Source organism: Alnus glutinosa, chromosome 11 (genome assembly GCF_958979055.1).
Source record: "Alnus glutinosa chromosome 11, dhAlnGlut1.1, whole genome shotgun sequence".
In the NCBI taxonomy this organism is placed as follows: domain Eukaryota; kingdom Viridiplantae; phylum Streptophyta; class Magnoliopsida; order Fagales; family Betulaceae; genus Alnus; species Alnus glutinosa.
Window position 1 is genome coordinate 25,352,177 of NC_084896.1, and position 17,018 is coordinate 25,369,194.

General features: G+C 33.9%; 2 protein-coding genes across 4 annotated transcripts in view; both read right to left on the bottom strand.

Annotated features, from left to right (window-relative positions):
• LOC133881530 (uncharacterized) overlaps nucleotides 1-17,018 on the bottom strand; it is a 27,598-nt gene continuing 10,580 nt past the window's right edge. The window contains exons 2-7 of one of the 3 annotated variants that reach the window (XM_062320473.1): nucleotides 4,266-4,320; nucleotides 3,249-3,314; nucleotides 3,081-3,139; nucleotides 2,296-2,345; nucleotides 482-624; nucleotides 1-376 (exon numbers count right to left, since the gene is read on the bottom strand). In XM_062320473.1, coding sequence (XP_062176457.1) covers nucleotides 169-376; nucleotides 482-624; nucleotides 2,296-2,345; nucleotides 3,081-3,139; nucleotides 3,249-3,268 — 480 coding nt within the window. In that variant the 5' untranslated portion in view covers nucleotides 3,269-3,314; nucleotides 4,266-4,320 and the 3' untranslated portion in view covers nucleotides 1-168. Of the gene's footprint in view, nucleotides 377-481; nucleotides 625-2,295; nucleotides 2,346-3,080; nucleotides 3,140-3,248; nucleotides 3,315-4,265; nucleotides 4,327-17,018 lie in introns of those variants that run through there. The other 2 variants (XM_062320475.1, XM_062320474.1) reach the window with 2 other exon arrangements.
• Nucleotides 13,305-14,775, bottom strand: LOC133882681 (leucine-rich repeat receptor-like serine/threonine-protein kinase BAM1). The gene has a single exon (XM_062321885.1). It carries the CDS (start codon nucleotides 14,669-14,671, stop codon nucleotides 13,520-13,522), a length of 1,152 nt encoding a protein of 383 aa, XP_062177869.1. The 5' UTR covers nucleotides 14,672-14,775; the 3' UTR covers nucleotides 13,305-13,519.

Consider the following 17,018-nt stretch of genomic DNA (forward strand, 5'->3'; position numbering starts at 1 on the left):
TGTTCAGATTAATAGTATCTCTATAGAAAGGAAAAGAAATAACCACAGTTGGATTTGTTAACAAGAAGAGCATATTCTACATTCCAAATGTGAGCGTTCGAATCTTTCAAAATTTGATACGAACAAATACGTCTCAAAGAAGGAGAATGGTAAAGCTTATCTCTTAAATCACATAACCATAGATTGAGGCCCATCTGAAACCTTAGTCTTCTTCTTCTCTTTTCTCTTCTTCCCTCCATTTTTGTTTTTCTTTTTCTTTGGTTTCTCATCTGTAACCGGTTGTGTGCTCTGCAGGTGTTGATAAATGGCAGCCAGAGGATCCGACTGGAAAACAGGATGGTTAAGAACTGCACTCAACTGTTTTCCTTCCTTCAAGCTGATGACAGGGAACCATTATTACATAAGACAGATTTGAACACCATATTACGGAGAAAAACTAATGTGTGCAACTGCGTGTAAATCGAGGAATTGAAGTGCTCACATTAACTTTTGCCTAGATTTACAATTCAGGTTGAAAGCTTCAGGAGTTGGTTGCTGCGGAGCCTTCAATTCAGGAAGGAACTCTGAGAGGGAAGAGAGATCATATGTTTTCAATTTCTTCTGGCCCCTTCGAAGTTTCTTCTTCTGGTGGAACATAAATTAGATACTTAACATGATATAGAGTATTAATATAATTCAAAAATAAATTCTATAAGGGAAACGCATAAATCTTGCCACAACATATTAGTTTAAAAAAGTTTGAACCAAAAAAAAAAAATCATCTCAAATTCGTATATCAAATAAAAGTACACAACTTTAGTACACCATCTACAAATTAGTCTGAAACTTGTGCAAAACAACATGGTCTGAAGGCTTTCCGCAAAGAAACTGGTTTGTTGAACAAATGGGTGTTTTTTGTGGCTTAAAGTTTTTTCCTCCATAGGTTACAACATCTGGTTATCATATCTCTGCTAGGTCCTTAACAGGATTGAAGAACACTATGGTTTCTAAGGCTTTGATAAAAACTTATGGACCACCATGTGTTATTTTTTATTCAGATTCTCCTAAGAAGTTAGGCATATTATCTATTTATCATATACTGAAGTTGCAGTTCAAATTTTTCTCAAATACAGCTTGTCCTCCAAAAGTATTTGATTTAGGCTTATAATGACTTATCTTTTTAGCAGTTAATGACATAAAAGTTCAAGTTCGCATTTAGTTGTCCACCTCGGACCTTTTATCACTTCTTAATAACACAGCTATAGGAAATGGGTGGAACTTTTCCTTCTTTTTATCTCCTCAGTAGTGGATTAACTATTTATTCATCAAAAAAAAAAAAAAAATGAAAAAAAAAGAAAAAGAAAAAGAAAAAAGTAGTGGATAAACGACTCAATTTTGGATTTTGCATCCTAGAGGCTGATTAGATAGACTCCCCTTAACAGGTATGTTGAACACACTGACGAAGTCAAGTCTGCCTTTAGGATATCTATACATGACGTCATGTGGATCCCTTTCCACAGAAATGCTACTCCCTTAACTTTCTCTACACATTATAGATAGAGTTGGACCACACTACTAAAATGTATTTGTGGGATTAACAAAGCACATACACAACATAATCTGCATAACACTTGAAACTCGATTGAAATTTGCTTATATCCTTGCATTTTGGAAAAATTGCATTTCACTGCATACATATAATCCATTTCATGAATGCCAAAAATTTATGCCAATCCGCTTCACTTTAAACCAGTGTCAAAATCTGACACTTGGGGCTTTTTCTTTTTTCTTTTTTCTTTTTTTTTTCTAAGTTACACACGCACCTCATGGGTCTTGACTCATGCCCTCACCTTTCCACCCTATTTTTGTGTTTGGACAATTCTAAATCTTGTTGACTCCTATATTCTCTCACCTTTAGTTGCAACTTCTGTTTTGGGGGTAATGCCTCAATTCTAGAAGATTGGAGTTATGTCTACACAAAAAGTGCTATGCTTCTAGCAAAGTGCAAAATTTACCAATATTAAAGCATCTCAAAGAAACTTAGGCAAAGAAAATGTGCATGAGTAGCTGGAGGTGGACCTTTTTAGCACAAAAGATAGCCCATCAGAAGGAAGGAAAACACTATTTACAATGTGGCAAAAAGTTATAGCACCATAAAATAACTTTCTTCCATGAAACGTTTATACCAATATGATGAAGTTCCTCCATCAAAGACAGAATCTTGATTCATTGAAATCCATATATCAAAATTATACCGAACTAATTGCGGATATAGTATAAAGATAACCATCAAGAAAGCTAATCTAAGAATCTTACCTTACCAATAGCCTTCTGGGCACTCAAGACAGCAACAGTCTCTCTAACCTCTGCATAATTTCACAAAAATAAAAAGGTTAAACAAATAAATATGGAAAGAAAGAAAAACAAAGGAGTTAAATATGGACAATTTTTTTTGATTAATAAATAAGGACAAATTTTTAACATAAACATTTTGATGATTGAAATGAACAAGAGTAGACATTTGAAGCAAGAATGAAAAACTATACTGATAATCGATCCCTATGGTAACAAGTACCTACCAATTTTTTAAAATTTAGTAAGTAACAATTTATTGAAAAAATTCAGCAGGAATACTCCTAAAACAGAAACAGAATGGCCAGAAAAAGCTCCACAAGATCAAAACATGTAGTAAAAAGATAGTAAATAAAGTTAGCAATATGGAAGAACATCAATCATGGTAAAATACATGTTCTCAAAGTACTAGCACGTCTTCGATGCTAGAAACTGCCTTCGCCCCTTTTCCACGTTTCTTTCAATTTCCTTGGATTCTAGCTGTAAGGAAAGGATTTACCTTGACTAAAAGGGGCTTTTGGTTGACATCTCCAAGAGCAGCATTAGAAACCCAAAACTTTTAGTCAATGGTGAAATGGGCTTTCATAATTTGCATAAAATTAACTAAATGAGACTGATTCATTCATAGAAAACATTAAAAACTTAACAATTGCAACAAACTATCTCTCTTACACACACACAAACAAAAAAACAGTATATATGTAGGAAAAGAAACTCATTGTTTGTTAAGTTAACGAATCCAAACTTACTGCCATAGAACTGGCGCTTCTTCTCGAATTTAAGGTCGGATTTGGACATTGATTGCGGTCTGCGTTGTTTTCATAATAATTATAGAACAAAAGTTAAAAAAAATTAAAATAAGCAAATTATTATGAAAAAAATTTAAAAATAAATGGGTGCAAATGTGAAAGCCTTACGGTGAACGTGACTTTCCCATCACTATCGATTTCGATTTTCTTCAGGCCAAACAATGAAAAGCAAGCCTTGTCAAAATAAAAATAAAAATGAAGAACAATAATACACGAAGTAATAACAATAAAAAGAAACTCCACTGCCCAATTTCAATGAAAAGGAAGCATAGTCATAAACATTTTATGATAAATAAACTATACCCATTATTTTATGACAATAAAAGCCCGCAAATGTGAAATACGTAAGAGAAAATAACAAATGACTTCTATACGCAAATGTTAAGGAATTTTATACCATATCTCTGAAAGTCTCAATTGAACGCATTACAAGTATTAGTACAGATTCTTTTAAAATCATTTTACTGCTAAAAATCGACCGTTCTGACACAGCCCAATACGAACATAGAAGTAACAAGTAGGAGCGTCATGTTCCTCTGTGAGGCATTTGATCGAACAGAAGGTTCGCATCTCGAAAAAGAAGACGAAAAATCTCTGCTTCAGATTGAGATTAGAGCGGCGGAATACAATGGGAATAGCGAGATGTTACGCAGCACACAGAGTGAGTGTAAAGAACCTTTACAGATGGTTCTTGCTTCAAATACCAATTGCAACAAAAGAGAACCAATGTAGCTCAGGATAACATTATCCCCGCGTGATACAAAATATAGATTGGAATTTTTTTAGTTTCCCCATTGATGAGCTCTTTCGAGAAGCTCTGGAAAAAATAATACTAACCCGGTCCGCGCCTATACTGTAACTAGAGCGGCAAAGAGAAGCTCTGAAGAGTGCCGTGTGTTCTCTGCTAATTCACGTTCTATAACTAAGTGGGCACCGCAGAGGATTAACGTTCTATATAGGGGTTTTCCCAAAGCCGACTAAGAGACCCAATCCGACGACATACAGAGAGAGATCATTCTCTGCTAATTCACGTTCAATACACAGCAATAAACACAGAGGATTAACGTTCTATATTGGGTTTTTTTCAGAAGAGAAAAAAGACGAGAGAGAGAGAGAGAGAGATACCTGGAGGGGTTGACGAGAGGGACTGGTTTTTGGTTTTCTCTTTCGTTCTCTATCAAAGGGCTTTTGCTGTGAATTTGATACAATCCAAAGCAAAATTAGGAGTTTATATAAGGTCCTGGCATAAAAGGGCTATTTTATGGTCTCCAATAATAACTTGCCACGTCAGTTTAGCACATTAAAACACAATAGGTTGAAAACACCCGATCATGTTTAAAATTTAAAAAAAAAAAAAAAAAAAAAAAAAAAAAAAAAAAAGGAACAAAATCATTAAAATTTAGCAAAGCTAATTGAAAGAAAGAACCTTCGCAGGAGAAAGAGCCTTCGCCGGAGAATGAGCCTTCGCCCCCACCAACCTGGAAAAACATTCGAAAAAATGACAAAGAAAGAAAAAAGAACCAAAAAATAAAAACGTTATGGTGCATTTGGCAAAAGAATTTAAAAAACAAATATGATTTTAATTTTGCTTTTTTAAAAAACAAATTATATTTTATTAAACTTTTTAAAAAACAAATCGTATTTTATTTAATTTTTTCTAAACAAATTATATTTTGTTTAACTTTTTTTTAAAAAGTCAAACTTCAAAATTTAAACACCATATAAAAATTGAATTCTATTCAAAAATCGAACATCCAAATAGTCTGTCCTCGCCCCACCAAAGCCAAGTGCATAAACTAATTTTCTTTTTTTTTTTTAAAACAAAAAAAAAAAAAAAAAAAAACATTTTACAGAAATCGACAAATTCCAAATTCAAGACTTGGAATAGGGGAGGAGTAGATATGTTAGACTCATTTGTGTCCTCTAGTACTTTGCAGGTCGGAGGTTCTTTCTTTCATGCTCTTCATTTCACTGCAAATTTGGTTTTGCTAATTTTTAATGATTTATTTATTTATTTTTTTTCTGGTGGATTTGGTGTGATAGGATGTTTTCGGCTTATAGTATTTTGGTGTGCTAAACTGATGTGACAAGTTATTACTAAATGGCACAAAATAGCCCTTTTTTGTCAAGGCCTTATAAAAGTTATACTCTATTTGAAATTTTTTACTACCTTAACTAAAGTGGGGTTAGAATTGGCGTATATAATATTATTCGAACTCAACACGCGATATTCAGGGCTAATAACTTTTTTACAAACCGCTCGACACGAATTCAACACATAATTAACGAGTTAAGGTTAAGAGATATAACCCGTTTAATTAAATAGATCGGAAAATGTTGACCAGTATAATCTTATATAAGGGCGGAGTTAGCATTTTGAATTTTGGGTGTAAAACACAAAAAATAATAATAATAATAATAATAATAATAAATAAATAAATAAATTGGGAGGGTAAAATATTAATTTTCAAAAAATTATAAGAGTATTTAAAAGAGAAAACATGGTGACTTGGGGCCCAAGCCCCCCAAGCTACCATGTAACTCCGCCCCTCGTCTTATACTCATACTACGACACGACTTAGACCCGACACACGAATAGAAACTAAAAAATTTCTTAGCGCCTAGGGTTTGAAAGAGAGAGTAACTACACATCAGCCCCAAAATAAACGTTGTCGTTTTGGGGGGATCCTAGTTGTGTAACCTTTTATTCTTTGGGGTCGTAGTTATTGGGCTTCAGCTAAATTATTGAGGTGTGATGGGTTGGGCCTAAGTGATAGGCCTTTTATCTCCAAGCGATCGAGGCTCAAGTTAGACCTCATAGCAGTATAGTCTCACTGTCTCTGAATCTTCCCTTAACAAGTCAGACTAGAATTCATGTTATGTGCCAAAACCATTAAGACTAAATTAAAAGAGTAAGTACTTTTATGATATTCTAATGCAATATTGAGAATATTGTAAAATTAGTTTGAAGTCCATTCATCATCAGTAAGCACTTGAAATCTTTTTATCCTTATTCTCGGCCCCTGACTTTAACTAGGTGTTGTCCTCTAATAGGTAACGACCCTAACTGCCTTTTCTTACTTATGCGGAATATTTCTCTTTGATTTTAACTAGGTGTCGTCCTCTGATAGGGAACGACCCTAGCTGCCTTTTCTTACAAGGTACGACATTTGCTAGGTATTGCTTTCTGGCAAGTTATGTACAACATTTACCAGAGTAGTGGTGCCAAATTCCTTATTTCCTAAACAGGTTGCAACCGCTTGTTATGTGCTCGTAATTAGCAGGTTAAGGTATTATCTAATTTTTTGTCCGAAAATTTCAGGACAGGTAAGATGAGGTGGTAGATCGACCAGTGATCCTCTGCCCTGTGTCCCCCATTGTCCTCCGAACGACTAGCTAGCTAGTTGGTTCACTTGGCCCATTAAGATATGTGGTTTGGGCTTAATTACACGTACAACCCAAGACTACATTCTTGGCCTGCGATCGGTCAGGTGGATACTTGGTGTATCGTAAAAATTTCCTCCGACTCAAAACTTTGTCCCTTTTTTTTACAATACTTTCAACTTGATATAAACATATATATAGTGCTAGCACAATCAAAATGTTGAAGCTCACAATGAATTTTATAATTGCCGTCACTAGCAACAACTATATATACTAATTTCATTCTTCAATATATATATATATACACACTAATTTTATATTGTCTTAGATAGATGATATTCAATGCATTTCAAACTATGTTCCCATTTCGCATTATTTATTCATTTCCGTGGTAAATGCCAAACCCACTTGCCATTTTTGAATAGCATGACTGTTCAACATATATTATTGTATATTCTGTTCGTACAATGTCAATGTCAATGTCAATTTTTATTTATTTATTTATTTTCTGGTGGAATGGATTAATTAATTATATAGTATTTTGAAGGCATACGAAACTAATTAAGAGATATTGGTGAGTTGACGAATTAAGCATGTGCAAGTTATCCCGCCGGATATCTTTCTCTACGTACGTCTTTCAACTATGCCCCATCCCCTCACCAAACTTCATCAATAATTTGGTGCTTACAGCCGTTAGCCACCAACTAGTTGGTGCTTATCACGTTGAAAATATCATTGACGACAAACATAAATATAACATCTTCTTAATATAGCATGTTTGGTTTTTTTAATCCATTAAACAATAAGCTTAACTCTTGCATGACTAAAGAGACAGGAAAAGAGAGGACATGATGAATTTAACTATGTTTCCTTTTAATACAATCTATTAAATTTATGGGAGTGATTGTAAGGAGCATCTGGTTTAGAAGAAATACAGTGATTTATAGAGAGTTTACTCATCCAAACCGCCTTATTCAAGAGGCCGAGGCTTTTTTGAATGAATACATAATGGCAAATGCAAATTAAGGAAAGCGCAACTAAGAACCAAGTATGGAGAATAGACATCTACATGCAATGGAATAACCCGGCCACCACCACCACCACCACCACAAATATTTTATAACGTGAATTGGTATGCGGCCATTAACCCAACTAACAGTTGCCTAGGTATTGGTGTCATTGTTCGAGATCATCTAGGTCATGTGATTGCTGCAAGCTAGAAGTCAGACTACCTGTATTGTATCCGAACTTGTGATAGCAGAAGCGATAGTTGCCTTGAATGCAACATAGTTTAGTCGTGAATTGGCTCGATCTTCAAAGTACTATTTTGGAAGGTAATTGATTCATTGCATGTAGTAAATGCGCTAAAGATCAACAAACAAAATTGGAGCTGGTGTGAGCAGATTGTGGAGAATGCTACAGGTGTCTTAAATGGGCTCCAGAGATGGCAGATTGGTCATATCAAGAGAGATGCAAATTTTGCTAAAAAATAAGTTACTGATAGTGTTTGGATAGAAGAGATTCCTATATATTTGTATATATGATATTGTAACTTTAGAGCAACATACTCTATTTTCTTAGAGAAATTTTGCTTGCTCTAGTTTCCTTAGGTTTTTTTGAATGAAAGATTCATATATTTTCCTCAAAAAATACAATATATTAAATTGACATACGTATATATGTCTTTAAAATAATGACTAACTCATTTATTAAATTAACATTTGTTAATGTTATTAAAAATGCACGAAAGAACCACGTACTCTAAATAAATAAACTGAATTAAAAAAAATCACATAGTTGATATCATCTATATCTATAGAGGACTGAATTAATTAATTAATTATGGGAATTGAATGTCAAGACAAAGCATCTTGCCAACTGTTATTTCTCGTATTAAGAATTGGTTGAACAACCCGTGGGATTAATTTGGAGTAAAAAACAAACACTTTATGGAAATCTTTGTCTCCTAACAACCTCCTGTTCTAAGCATAAAATAAGTTTTAGGTGAAAATATCTTGACTAGTCCTGTGTTTATCAATAAAGAATTAGAAAACAGTTGTTTCTTAATATTAGGGAAACTTAATCATTTTAATAATACCAAACCAAAGTAAAGTTTCGAGGTATTTGCTAATTGTGATTCCCACGATTCCTTTTTTGTCTTTTTTTGAAAATTTAGAAGATTTTGCCAGCTTGTTCTAAGAAAATAAAAAACTTTACATAGTTTATTATATTAGTTCTTTTTTTCATGAGAGGGAGGGGTTTGGTTAGTAGTAAACTTGTTAAAGTATTAATTCAATATTAAATTTATTATTTCTTTCTTGTCAGATTAAGTGTAACGACTTAGAAAGAAATGCTAGCCACATCTATGCTATTACTTCAAAAGAACTAGTCAATTTATAGCTTTTTTAAAATTTCTTATAAAGTCCAGTTTCACGGCCTAGTAACACCAAGTTATGTAGAACTGGAGCACCGCATGACGTAACCCTAATGAGGACGTCGGGGGTTTGAAGAGGGGAGTTTGTAACACCCCAGTCTCATACTGGGAAGAGATGAATAGCTCGTATAGAGTGAGTGGTTTATAAAGATATTCATGAGTGCTAAGTCCCACATTGCGTAGTTATTAGGTGAAATTGAGCTTTATAAGAAATTTTAAGAAAGCTCCAAATTGACTAGCCCTTTTGGGATGATAGCTCAAATATGGCTAGCGCTTTTTCTTAGATCGTTACATTAAGTGTTTTTGATAAATTGTGATTTAATATAGTATTAGAGCTACAATTTATTTTCATTTTCAATTACATATTTTTCACATGATTGAACTCATTTATTGAGAGATAGTTTAAACCTAGCCGATAAGTGAGCGAATGTTAAAGTATTAATTGAATGATTAAATTTACTATTTTATATTAGTTTAAACTTTTAGAATAAGCGGTGATTTAACATAATTGAATCCAGGATTCCATTTTTTTTTCTAATGTTTCTTCACTAATATATGTCAATATAAATCTTGGTTGACCATAGATTTATGCACTTGTTGTAATGTCATTGGTAATCACTAATTGATACAACTGTAAAACAAATTAAGAACTTATAAATAGCTCAAGATCAAATTGTTAAGATGTGTGTGAATTGGTCTATTAATGAAATGGATTAAACTCAATGATTTAGTGAAACAAGCTTGAATATATAGTTTCAAGTTTGGCTCTATATTTTCCATTGGATTTCATTTTTTTGTTTTTGTTTTTATGGCTAATGTTAATACAGTTGACCGCACGCCGGTAGTTTAATCAAGGAGACATAAAAAGAGAAAACAGTAAAGATAATTTGCCGGAGGTGTCGGCAAGAAAGACTTTAAAAATTAAAACATCTACCAAAATACTTCTTTCTAGTTATCCACAACTATCTAATAAAAATTAGATGTTGACAACCCCTCTTGGAGGGCCATATGGGTCCTTGGAGTTTTGTTGTGACTCACAGCTAGCTGGGACAAAGAGATCAACTGAATTTAAACTACTGTTAAATTACTAAAAGCTTGCACATATTTCCGCTATTTAATTATCTCAAAAATTTAAAACATTTATGAATGCGTAAGGTTTAATATATAAAATATTTAATTAAAATATAAAGTGAATGTAGAAAACAAAATTCGAACCTAATGCTTTTATTTCGTTATCATGTTGAATTATTAATTATAAAAAAAAAAGGTTAAATTGATAAAAAAAAAAAAATAATTTAGTGGTACTTGATAGATAAAGGTCATAAAAAATAAAAATAATAAAAATAAAAAACAGAAAAAGACGACTTTGAAACCTGTCCTACCACGCATAAAGAAAAATGTACTGGTTGGTTGCGGGGGGACCTTGTAAAGCTATATCAGTAATTATATGATCTTGAAACATAAGTGAAATCCAGGGACCAGTTTGTCAACTTTTTCAAGGAGTAGGTACAATTTTTTTTATTTTTTATTTTTTATTTTTTTAAAAAAATTCAGATTATAACAACGTAAAAACAAAGGGAAAAAAAAAAAAAAAAAAAATTCATATTTACTCTTTAGATATTTATTTTATTTGAATTTAGTCATTGATTTTCTAATTTTAAGAATATAGTCTTTAAATTTTGCACAAATTTTAAATAAACATCTCTATTATTTTTTTTTCAAAATTAATAGTTTGTCATATTTTATGTATGTCTCAATTGACATATTAGCACCTAATAACATCATTAAGAATCGGGATTTGATTCATACACAACACCGTCACAACAACCACACAACAACCCCTCACATGAGGGTGGGCCCCAGTGTGTGGGGTCCACCCTCATGTGAGGGGTTGTTGTATGGTTGTTGTGTTGGTGTTGTAAATTTAACATTTTCCAATGAAAAATCGTTAATTTTGATGATAAAGTAATAGAGTAAACCTAAAGATCTTATTTTTTTAAATTGAAAATTTAAAGGCTAAATCTAAATCAAATGAAAATCGGGTCTCAATACAATTTTTTTCCTAAAATAAAACAGAATGTGCTAAATAAATGACACGGTTATATATATGTTTTTATTATTATTTCTTTTTTCTTTTTAGATATGTTTATTTAGCCTCCCTCTCAACATGGGTAATAAAGCAATGACATTTACAACACCACTATCTCACTATGCAAACGTGGTATTATTAATTCACCCTTAGATTATCAATTATTAAAAGAAAAAAAAAATCAATAGTAAATTGACAATACTAAAACAACATAATGGAATACTGGTGGAATAGTAGTGTAATATATATCATTACTCATTTTAAGAAGAATGGATAAACAAAATAAAATAATTATGAGATAAAATTGTCATTTCAAAACATTACTCTTAAAATATTATCCAAAAGGCCGAGATGCTAATTTTGATGTATAATACAAAATTATCAACATGAGTAATGATAGAAGGAAAACCTATGTCATTCGTGTGTCATTTCAAAATTAATATATCTTTTAAAATTACCATTAAATTAAAATTTAGTAATAATCTACATTTTACAAATTCAATCCATTCTAAAAGAACATAAAGAAAACATGGGTGTTGCTTCTACCGTTACTCTATCTAAAGCTTAGGTATTTGGTACAACAAAGCTAGGATTAGCTTTGTTTTGAAGGTTCGGTTTAGGATTGGACAGGTATGCAGTCTGAACCACAATTTGGTTGAGCAGTTGGAGTAGAGTCGGAAAAGAAATAGTTTTTTTTTTTTTTTTTTTTTTTCTTTTTTAATTTTAAAAAAACTTTACTTATAATTCTTGAATTTTCACTCATTTTTTTTTTAATAAAGCACTTAAATTTTAAAATGTCTCAATTTAAGATATTTATTTTTCAGAAAGTTTCAATTTCAATCCTCCGTTAGATTTTTTCATTAAATCTTATTAATATTTTCAAAATACCCTTGTATTTATTTTTTGTAAAATATTTTTATAAAACTTTTCAAAGATTTCAGCATTGGTATTTTTACATATTCCGTTAAATTCTAACCAACACTTAAATCCTAACAATTTCTTTTTCCTAAAAAAGATTATGGATATTTTAAAATTTTTGACAGAATTTAACGAAAAATTATAACTGAGGACTGGAATTTAAACTTTTGAAAAATGAATGCCCTAAATTGAGACGTTTTAAAGTTTAAATACATTATTTTAAAATGAGTGAAAATTCAAGAATTATAAGTAAATTTTTTTTTTAAAAAAAAAAAAAAAATTTATTTTAAGGGAAAAAGGAATAGTTGAATCAACCCAACCCCACTAAAGCATAAGACGTGTCTCACACACACAAATGTATATATATATATATATATAATTCCACCGACAGAGCACACACCAAACTACAACTGCTTGCGTCCAAATCACCTGCATTAACGACTTTGGTGTATGCAAATCAAATGGAAAGGCAAAAGTAGTTTAAGGCTCTGCGGACAGAGATGCTCTGCATTGAGCGCATGGATATCTATCCTATCCCCAAACAAGTGAAAGATGCCATTTCTGTCTGTCTGAAGGTCGCAGTTTTGTCTCTGCAGCTAAACTGTGACGAAGGATCCAACACACATTTTTAATACGGACACATCCTGAAACGTGCGCACAACATTCAACTCCTCTTTTACCGGAGCCTGCTCACACCAACCAACAGGGATACACTGTGGCCGTCTGATAAGGATTTTGTTCTAATTTTTTTATTTTATTTAAATAGTAATAAAAGGTTATTGAGATGTAATATAAAGATTAAAAAAAAAAATTGATTTTTTTTATTATTAATTAAAAAAAGAAAGGTGTGTTTTGCCCAATACTAATTATTAGTAATTTATACGATAAATATGAAAAAGTTGTTATGAGTTCAATCAGGCATGTTTTGAGCATTTCATTTACTTGTGGGGGCAGTTAAGCCCTACAAAGATTCTCTCATATTTATTATCTGAATTATTAGTAATTTAATCAGAAAAATTGCTTAAAACCGGAATGACGACATGAAGACTCATGCTACATGGGCAAGAAAAAAAGAGGTGGGGTGGGGTGAGAAAAAGAAAGCATTAAAGGAAATGAGTGAAGAAAGCAGGTCAAAAAATTATAATTTTTTTTATCCGAAATTTAGAAAATTTTGGCACGAAATGAAATTGAAGTGTGGGTTTTAGATTGTCCGAATTAGTAGAATCTACACCCTAAACTGTCTGAAAACTTGTTCGGACATCTCAAAACCCGCGCTCCCTAAAAGAAATAAAATTTCGAGACATGAATCTTTCGAATCCATTCATGAACAAGACCCAAATTAATATAGAAAATAAAAACTATACACAAGAAAGTACCCATTTGACATTAATAAGATATTTGGGTTTAATCTTACTCTCTTTTTATACAAATTTATATATACTACAACTTGCTTCAATGTTAAGCATTTCAAATTGCTTGGATGTGAAGCATTATACATTTTCTTATTCATTCCAGGGCGTAAAAAATAGAAATATCTGACTAACAATCTGACACTCATGACCTTGGTTTTCCACCATAGGCTTGCTTGCAAATCGCATTGGGTTTCTGCGAAGGCGCGCACAGCTGTGAGGATGCTGGACACCCCTTTAGGCAATTGTAACCCAAGCTACCGGAAACTGACGTGCCGCCGGTGAATAGCCCCGCCGGCGGCTTCCCGATCAAGAAATTACCGTCCAAAAACAACCTCCTTAGAAACTTAGTCTTGCTGTATTCCGTTGGAATCGTGCCGCGTACCCGGTTGTAACGAACTGATAGAGACGATAACCGAGGATGATAGGCGAAATTGACGGGCAAGGAACCTTCGATTTTGTTGAATCCCAAATCAACGGCCACCAGGTCGCTGCCATCGTCGGCGGGCTTCCACACGTCGACACGCGTCAAGCTGTTATTGGCCAGGTCAACCTGCTGAAGTGACGGCAAGAGAAAGAACCATCCTTGAAGCGTCCCCGTGAAGGCGTTTTCACTGAGTTCCACCACTTCCAGCTGAGTCAACCCATCGAATGACGATTTTGAGAGTGACCCAGATAAAGAATTGTGCTTTAGAGCGAGTTCAAGCAAGTTTGGTGGGAGTTTGGAGAGTGATCCAGTGAGTTTGTTGTAACTCAGATCGAGTCGTCTCAAATTGGAAAGCGAGTTGATTGAGTTCGGAAGCAACCCAGTTAAAGAATTGTGAGAAAGGTCAAGAGATTCGAGGGATTTGAGGGTAGTAATGGAAGAAGGAACTGAGCCAGAGAACGAGTTGGATCGAAGAGTCAGGGTCTGGAGGTTGGAGAGAGAGGAAATGGAAGGAGGGATAGCGCCATAGAAGGAGTTGTCGGAGAGGTCGAGGGTGGTGAGCTGGGAGAGTCGGGATATGAGCGGCGTGAGCGTACCGGAGTAGCCAGCCGGGTCAAGAACCAGTTGGGTGATTCGGGTGGAGTCGGCGGAGCAGGTGAGGCCGCAGGTGAAGTGGGTGCGGCGAGGGAAGGCGCATGGGTCGGTGTTGAAGTTCCAGGAGGCTAAGCAGGTCCAGGGAAGTATAGAGGAAGGTTTGATTGAAGCTTTGAAGGCCTTGAGGGCTGAGATGTCTGTCGGTGAAGTGAGGGCTTGGACTGGAACGGTGTTGGTGTAGAAGAAAGCGAGGTGGAGGAGAAAGAGAAGGAGCATTTTTGGAGAGAGGGAGAGAGAGAGATTGGGAGGTGATGTAATGTGAGGAAGTTTGTGGAGTTTGATGGAGTTCTCTCTGTCTGGTTGGAGAGCACTAATAAATTATACACGTCTATGCTTTAATTTAAGATCCTTGGATCTACGAGGGTTACTTTTGTTGTCCGAAAGGTGTCGACTACTGAGATAATGTGATCAGATTTATTGATCAAGAGTCTAGATTACATGGAGAGTTGATGTTAGGTGAATGCTTTTTCAAACAAGTAACTGAATTTGTTAGGTTTTAAAAAAAATTTAAACTTTAGAGTTTAAAAGAATCTAGATCTTTTCGTTCCCTCTTTATAATTGATCACCCATTAAATATGAGACTACATGACTACACGACTCAAAGTAAAAGACTGACGATAAACTCCTATTCTAAGAGCACTCTTATCAGACTCCCTAAAATGATTCCCTTTCTTATCCTTAGGGAAAATATCATAAAAAACATCAAAAACTACCCTCCAGCAGATACCCTAAATTTGGGTTTTTTGGTTGGGAAGCAACAGTGCTTCCCAACCCATTATTTTAATAAAATAAAAAACAGCTCTCTGCTCGGTTCCTCAATCTTCTCCCACTCTCTGCTCGGTTCCTCACCTCGCTAATCAAGGTCACCTGCTCGTTGGAGAAGCGGCCGCGAATGGGGTCACCGATGATGACACCGCGCCAGGAGTAGGGCCCGAACTCGCTGTACTTGTACCAGTCGAAGGGGTGGCGCAGATTGGGGTCGTCTTTTTCCATGAAACGGACCATCCGGTTGTAGCCAAGGCCGATCTGCTAGAGCTCGTCGTCGGTGAAGTTGTCGGCCTGGTTCTGGCTCTTGGGGTTCCTACGGAGGCGATAGAAGCAAGACTCGGGGAGCTTCTTGCTCTTGCGACGCGCCCCATCCTTCACAGCTCGGCGAAAATCGGCGTCATCCTCGATGCGGCCCGACGACGCCCCTCCGCCCTTCTTCTTCTTCTCACTGCGCCCTGCCATGCACCAGACACCATTTTGGCCGCAAAATTGGGGCTTTCGTGAGTTTGAGAAGGTGAGTTTGGGGAGGAAGAGAGGATAAAGAAATAAAATAAGAAAGAGAAAAAAAATAATAAAATAAGCTAAAGAAAGAGTATTTAATTGATATTGAAAAAAAATAAGGAAATCTATTGTGGGATGGTTTTTTATAGGGAAGCAAAAAGTAATTTTGTTCCCTATATATAGGGAAAATGGTTGGAAAATTGATGGGAGTAGGGGTGTAAACGAGCTGATCCTAAGCGGGTATTGCCTGTCCGGGATCGGCTCGTTTAAGTTATAGTCTAGCTCGAGCTCGAGCTCGACACGAGTTGGAAAATTCTATGCGAGACCGGCTCGTGTAAAAAAATGTTGTCCGAGCTCGAGCTCGAGCTCGACCATTTTGGTCGATCCCGAGCTCGAGTACTCGGCTCGAGCTCGGCCCATTTCATAATTCAAAATTATTGATCTTAGCACAAAAAAAAAAAATTAAATCACGAATTTCACATAGTGTGCAAATTGCACTATCAGGAATCCAGGATTTTGCATTAAGCAATTCACATAGTGTGCAAATTGCACTATCAGTAATCCAGGATTTTGCATTAAGTAATTGCCAATGAATATAAAATCGAAATACATAATTACATAACTAAAGAAATAAAATAAAATTACTTTTAAACAAATACAATTAGAAATATAAGAAATTACAATTCTAAATTACAAATTTTCAACTACAAAACTAAAATAATATTACATTTAAACAAATACAAACAGAAATATAAGAAACTATAATTACAAACATGAATTTTTCAAGATCTTTTATAAATTATAATTATAAGATTACAATACTTACATGTGATGTGGATTTAGTCAATACTTACATACTTAATAAGTTAATATAGATAGATATAAATCATATACATGATAATGATGTTTTCATATAATCTAAGCACTATCATATGATCTCGAATAAAAAAGTATTATCGTTTTATTTTTGGCATTAAAAAAAAAAATTAACAGTCAATATAAAAACTAACTAACTTATATTAAGTTAAAACATTAACAGGTCTTACAATGATAATTATTATATTATCATATAGTCCTATATGATAATACTAATCAGATCATATCTAACAACTAACGGTTATATAGCACAATGTTAAATCATATGATCTAAATTATAATGATAATTCATAACTTGTGAATTGTGATTACTCAATTCACAAGTTATGAATTATCATTATAATTAATATATAAGTAATTTCAATCCTAATAACTTAATTTGAGATTGTATGAATTACATTATTATTATATATGAATA

Coding starts and splice junctions, on each gene's coding strand:
- LOC133882681 (XM_062321885.1), bottom strand. CDS start 14,671: ATGCTCCTTCTCTTTCTCCTCCACCTCGCTTTCTTCTACACCAACACC.